Source organism: Cynara cardunculus (assembly GCF_001531365.2).
Source record: "Cynara cardunculus var. scolymus isolate 2C chromosome LG 6, CcrdV1, whole genome shotgun sequence".
NCBI classification, from domain to species: Eukaryota; Viridiplantae; Streptophyta; class Magnoliopsida; order Asterales; family Asteraceae; genus Cynara; species Cynara cardunculus.
In genome coordinates this window covers 2100589-2106637 of record NC_037533.1, presented here as the reverse complement: position 1 = coordinate 2106637, position 6049 = coordinate 2100589, and the positions used below count along the sequence as shown (strand labels likewise).

Here is a 6049-nt window from a genome sequence, read left to right as displayed (position 1 = left end):
AACCATTCCTCTGTACTCAGCTTCCGCACTGGATCTTGCAACCACCTTCTGTTTCTTACTTCTCCACGTGACCAGATTTCCTTCCACAAAGGTGAAGTAACCTGATGTTGATTTCCCATCAGATTTGTCTCCAGCCTAATCCGCATCGGTATATCCTATTACTTCTTGAGCTTGATTTTTTCTGAACCATAGACCTTTCCCGGGACCTGCTTTGAGGTACCGTAGAATGCGATGAACAGCATTCATATGGTCTTCACTTGGWGCATGCATAAAGCRGCTTACAACACTAACGGCATACGCAATGTCTGGGCGCGTGTGAGAAAGATATATTAGYTTTCCCACTAACCTTTGATATCGCTCTTTGTTAGTTGGCGTTTGATCCGGATGAATTCTTAACCCATGGTTCACTTCTATTGGGGTATCAGCAGGACGACAGTTCAACATTCCCGTTTCTGCCAAGAGGTGTAAAATATATTTTCTTTGACACATGGTTATACCTTGTCTTGATCGTGCCACCTCGATCCCTAGAAAATATTTTAGGGGTCCAAGATCCTTTAACTCGAATTCTGCTGCAAGGACTTCTTGGAGATTCGCCATTTCTTCTGGGTTGTTTCCGGTGACTACCATATCATCCACGTACACAATAAGGGCARTCACGTTGATCCCTTCGTGCTTGACAAACAAAGTGTGATCAGCATCACTTTGTTTGTACCCGATTTTTTTMATAAAGCTTGAGAATCTTCCAAACCATGCTCGAGGTGACTGTTTTAGGCCATATAGCGCTTTGTTTAGTTTGCATACTTTGTCGGTGCAATTTATCCCGGGAGGGGGATCCATGAACACTTCTTCTTCTAAATACCCATTYAGAAAAGCATTTTTAAYGTCATACTGTTTYAATGGCCAATCTCGGTTGGCAGCTATAGAGATAAGAATGCGGATAGTGTTTATTTTTGCTACARGGGCAAATGTATCTCCATAGTCGATCCCGTACTTCTGAGTGTACCCTTTAGCCACGAGTCTTGCTTTGTATCTATCGATGTTTCCTTTAGAGTCRAGTTTGATGGAGTATATCCACCGGCATCCCASYGTTTTCTTTCCTGGAGGAAGAGTCACGAGATCCCAGGTATGGTTCTTTTGCAACGCCCCCATCTCTTCGTTCATGGCATTCTTCCATTTTTCTTCTTTTAATGCTTCTTGCACATTATTTGGTATGGAGACAGCGGTTAGTTGGCTTACTGCAAGTGCGTGGGATTCAGACAACCGATGTGAKGACACATAGTTGTTGATAGGGTATTTCGCTTTAGCATTAAGGTCAGGTTGGTATTGTCTTTTCGGAATTCCCCTGTTTTGTCTGGCTGGGTATCTCGGTTCATTTCCTTGCAAGACAGAAGGATTAGTCGTATCACACGAAGTAGGGTCGGTAGTTACCTGGGGTGTCACCGTACTTTCAGGAGTATTTGGGGAAGCTATATTATCTTCTTCCAAGTTTGTGAGATTCTCGTCAACAGTTRAGCTTCCTGTTTCRTTGAMTTGTTCATCACTTTGATCCATTGGGCTTCTCGTCTCGTTGTTTGGTTCATCAAGGGTTTCTTCAATATTTTCTTCCAGGTGGTCACGGGTGTTTTCTTCATACGTATTTGTTATGTTCTCCCCCTGAAGAGAACAATCGTGGCCAAAGAATGGGGTGTTTTCATGGAACACGACATCACGGGTGACATGCATTTTTTGTTCCTTGGGGTCATAGCATCTGTATCCTTTTTTGAGGTCTGCATATCCGAGGAACACGCATTTAACAGCCCTTGGTTCTAATTTCCCTGTGTTTTGGTGTACATACGATGTACATCCAAACACTCTTGGTTCAAGATTTGGACTCATTGGTGCTAAAACAAGCCCGTGAAGTTTCTGAAGAGGGGTTTGAAAGTCGATGAACCGAGACGGGGTTCTGTTTATGAGGTAAGCTGCTGATCGGACAGCTTCACCCCAATATTCATGTGGAACTTTCATGTCAAACAACGAGGCACGRACAATTTCTAATAATTGTCGGTTTTTTCGTTCTGCCAACCCATTCTGTTGGGGTGTGCCTGCACATGATGTTTGATGTCGGATGGAGTTGGCCTTGCAAAACTGGTGCATCTCATGATTTATGTACTCTCCCCCATTGTCTGATTGGAGAACCTGAATATTGCAATTGTATTGTGATTTCACCATTCGGTGTAATTCCTGAAACACCTGACATACTTCTCCTTTATGTCTTAGGAGAGAAATCCAAACCATACGAGTGCATTCATCAATAAAAGTTACGAAATACCGAGCACCGTTTGGTGTTGCACTTCGGGCCGGGCCCCATACATCTGAATGTATAGTCATAAACGGAACCAAATTTTTATTATAACTAGGAGCATAAGAAATTCTATGGTTTTTCGCCATCTCACATATATCACACTTAAACTCAAAATCTTGTGTATTAAAAAATAAACTTGGTTTCAATTTCCTAAGGTAACCAAAGGACAAGTGTCCTAGTCGTCGATGCCACAACCACGCTAACGTCTTAGTTCCTTTGCTTATTCCAGTATTAAGAGCCTCACCATGATGTTCTTCAAGATAATATAGCTTTCCCCGTCTAATACCATAGCCAAGAATCCGATGTGTCGTGATATCCTGGAACATACACTCATCAGGCCAAAAAGTCACAAAGCAATTCAAAGTTCTTGTAATCTGACTAACAGACAAGAGGTTGAAGACAGAGAGGGGACAACAAGGACGGTGTCTAGATTCATGGAACTAGATAATTTCGCTGGTCCTTCATATGTTACCCGTGCTATTCCCCCATTGGCAGTAAGAATATCAGATTGCATAGGGGAATACATAGATATCAGTTGAGATGAGTCATTTGTCATATGATCAGTTGCCCCTGTATCAATAATCCAAGATCCTTTTTTAGAGTGATCAATATTTGACATACCAGATGTATTCTTTTCAACATGAGCTGCAACAGGAGTAGAAGGCTCCTCGATTTTTTCGGTGGCAGCAACGCTGGCTTGTCCTATTTTCTTTCTTGGTTTCTTTGAGAAATCCCACCAGTCTGGATAKCCAATGATTTCATAACACCGTTGTTTGGAGTGTCCGTCTTCCCCACAATGAGTASAAGTAAGGGTGTTACCTTTACTGTTGCTGTTTTTTCCTTTTTGACGGCTTCGAGTGGTCAGGTGAACTATGGCATCGGGTTCCGACTTGGGTTCTTCCATAGCGTGTCTCTGATTTTGGTCCTTTCGGACATATGCGTAGCTTGATTCCAGGTCAAGGGGCGGGTCCTTTCTCAGTATTTCACTTCGCGCTTGATTAAATTCCGGATCAAGGCCGGCCAAGAAGATATGCACTCTTAGACGGGCTAGGGTTTTGTGAAGGGATACAACGGCATTCACATTTTCTTCCTGATTCATAATACGAGAGTCAATTTCTTGAAAGATACTTACCAGTTCGTTGTAGTAAGCAGATAAGGGTCTTCTGTTTTGACGTGTGGTAAACGATCTCCGATTTAGTTCGAATAATTGTGTTTCGTCTGTACCATCATAGAAGGTTTTGGCAACGGCTTCCCAGATTTCTTTAGCCGTCCGAAGTCTGATAAAGCGTTGCATCAATTGCGGACTCATTGAATCAATGAGCCAACTCTTGACACGATGATTAWCAATGACCCASGCTTCCATCTTCTTTTCGTCTTTCGGTTTCGGGGTGGAACCTGTGAGGAACCCTAATTTGTTCCTTGCTCCAATTCGCATCTCCATAAGTTGCGACCATAACGGGTAGTTYTTATCATCCAAGATGATTCCGGATGGGAATGGTGCATCCTGTACATTCTGGACAATGACAGGAGGGGCTTCTTTTTCGCTCATGGTGAGGGTTTTACGAGTTTATGAAGGGTTCGAGATTTTTCGCTCTGATACCATGTAAATACAAAGAGAAGAGATGATTGCTTAATATTTTCTCAGTTTCATTGATTTCATTATGAGACCCAATATATATACAGGAGGAAACATAAATACATAAGGAAACTATCCTATAATTAGGAAACAGAAATACATAAGGAAACTATCCTATAATTAGAAAACATAAATACATAAGGAAACTATCCTATAATTATGGAAAAGATAAGTACGATAGGATAGAATCAATTTGAATCAATCCTATAATATTTGCTTATTTTATGGAGCTCTCGTCAACATTACAGAACACTATCCACACATACGCAAGGCGTGTGCAAGCGACTTGGCCTGTGACCTAGGTCGTGGCCAAGGTCACGCCAATCACATGTGATTTTACACACGAGTTTAGTGTAAAATCACATGTGATTTGACCGTTCTCTTTTATTCTCTTATTGGTTACAGTTCTCGTGTTCTCTCTCTCTAGATCTATATATATAATATTATGTGAATATATCTTGTTCTAATTCTTGTGAAGGGAGATTTTCATGCTGCTTTGAACTTTGCTGCGGTTATGGATGCTCCGGTCGTGTTCATATGCCGAAACAATGGATGGGCTATCAGCACTCCTGTCGTCGATCAATTTCGAAGTACTTATTCTCGATCTTCAAACTTTTGATCTCATTATCACAAAGTTTGTAAAAAGTATAGTCTTCCCTAATCGTCACTAAAATGACTTGAATACGGGCAGGCGATGGGATAGTCGTTAAAGGCCCAGCCTACGGAATTCAAAGTATAAGAGTCGACGGCAACGACGCTCTAGCAATTTATAGCGCAGTTAGCAAAGCTCGTGAGATAGCCGTCAATGAACAACGACCAATACTTATTGAGGTTCATATATATTCTTAATTCGGATTTATATCAACTTCGTTTTTGTTCCTATAAACTTAAAGTCTTACCAAATAAATTTTGAAAAATTAAGGCCATGACATATAGAGTAGGACACCACTCTACATCGGACGATTCCACCAAGTATCGGCCGACCGATGAAATCGAATACTGGAAAACGAAGCATTCTCCGATAACAAGATTGCGAAAATGGATCGAGAGAAAGGGTTGGTGGAGCGAGAAAGAAGAATCGGAGCTTCATTATGATCTCGATAACCAGGTGATTTTCAAGACCACGATCTGATTCATTGTACGAAATACCATCTGAGTTAAAAAAATGTTTAAGTGTCTTCATGCTTTATACGTATGACTTACGTTTATAAGACCAAGATTATGCATTTTTTATAAAAGTGTTACAATAAGTTTATAAGACACTTTTAGACATCTTAACAAGTTTTGTAAGGATATTTTTGAAATAAAACGGTCTATTAATTTTTTTTGACATTATTTGAAAAATGTTTAATAAACACAAATGTTCTACAAAAAGACGTGTTTATAAGACACTTTTCAAAATTGTCCTCTAAAAAACTAATTATACGATTCATCCTAAAAAATATAAATATGTTAACATGCCAAAAGAAAACATCAGATAAATTTATTGAACGTTTTTACACAATTTTTTTATTAACCTAGATATCCAACCCGTTATACAAGCCGATTAATCCCAAGGCGACTACCTGCTTTGCAGATAGTCCGGAGTCATCGCACTTGAACCTCCGTGGCCACAAGAGGTTTTTATTCTTCCTTAGATTTAAAGCTGAGACCTCTTAGTACTTTTGACCTTTGGAGTTAAGCTCAAACCAATCAGACACCATTCTTGTGGTTTTTTACACAATTGTTTAGTCTTATAAACATAAGTTTTATAAAACAGTTCATTAAGATATTTAAACATTTCTAATCCGACTTTATTAGCGTCTAAACCAAAAGTTAGTATTCTAACACAATTTCTATTTGCAGGTTAAAAATGCGATAGGAGAAGCTGAAAAAGCTGTAAAACCACAACTTAAATACTTGTTCACAGATGTATATGAGGATTTACCCACAAATTTAATCGAGCAAGAAAGACTACTGAGAGAAACAGTTCAGAGGCACCCACAAGACTTTCCGACTGATGTACCTCTATAAAATGTTTTTTTTTAAGTATTTCGTCTTTTGAAAGGTTGATGTAGAACGAATCGTAACTG

The 6049-nt window shown here is 39.8% G+C and overlaps 1 protein-coding gene across 1 annotated transcript in view; it reads left to right on the top strand.

Annotated features, from left to right (window-relative positions):
* LOC112514734 (2-oxoisovalerate dehydrogenase subunit alpha 1, mitochondrial-like) overlaps positions 1–6049 on the top strand; it is an 11683-nt gene extending 5634 nt beyond the window's left edge. Inside the window, exons 6-9 of the mRNA XM_025121333.1 lie at positions 4456–4567; positions 4669–4808; positions 4900–5085; positions 5823–6049. Of these exons, the coding sequence (XP_024977101.1) occupies positions 4456–4567; positions 4669–4808; positions 4900–5085; positions 5823–5990 (606 nt within the window). The 3' untranslated portion in view covers positions 5991–6049. The remainder of the gene's footprint in view (positions 1–4455; positions 4568–4668; positions 4809–4899; positions 5086–5822) is intronic.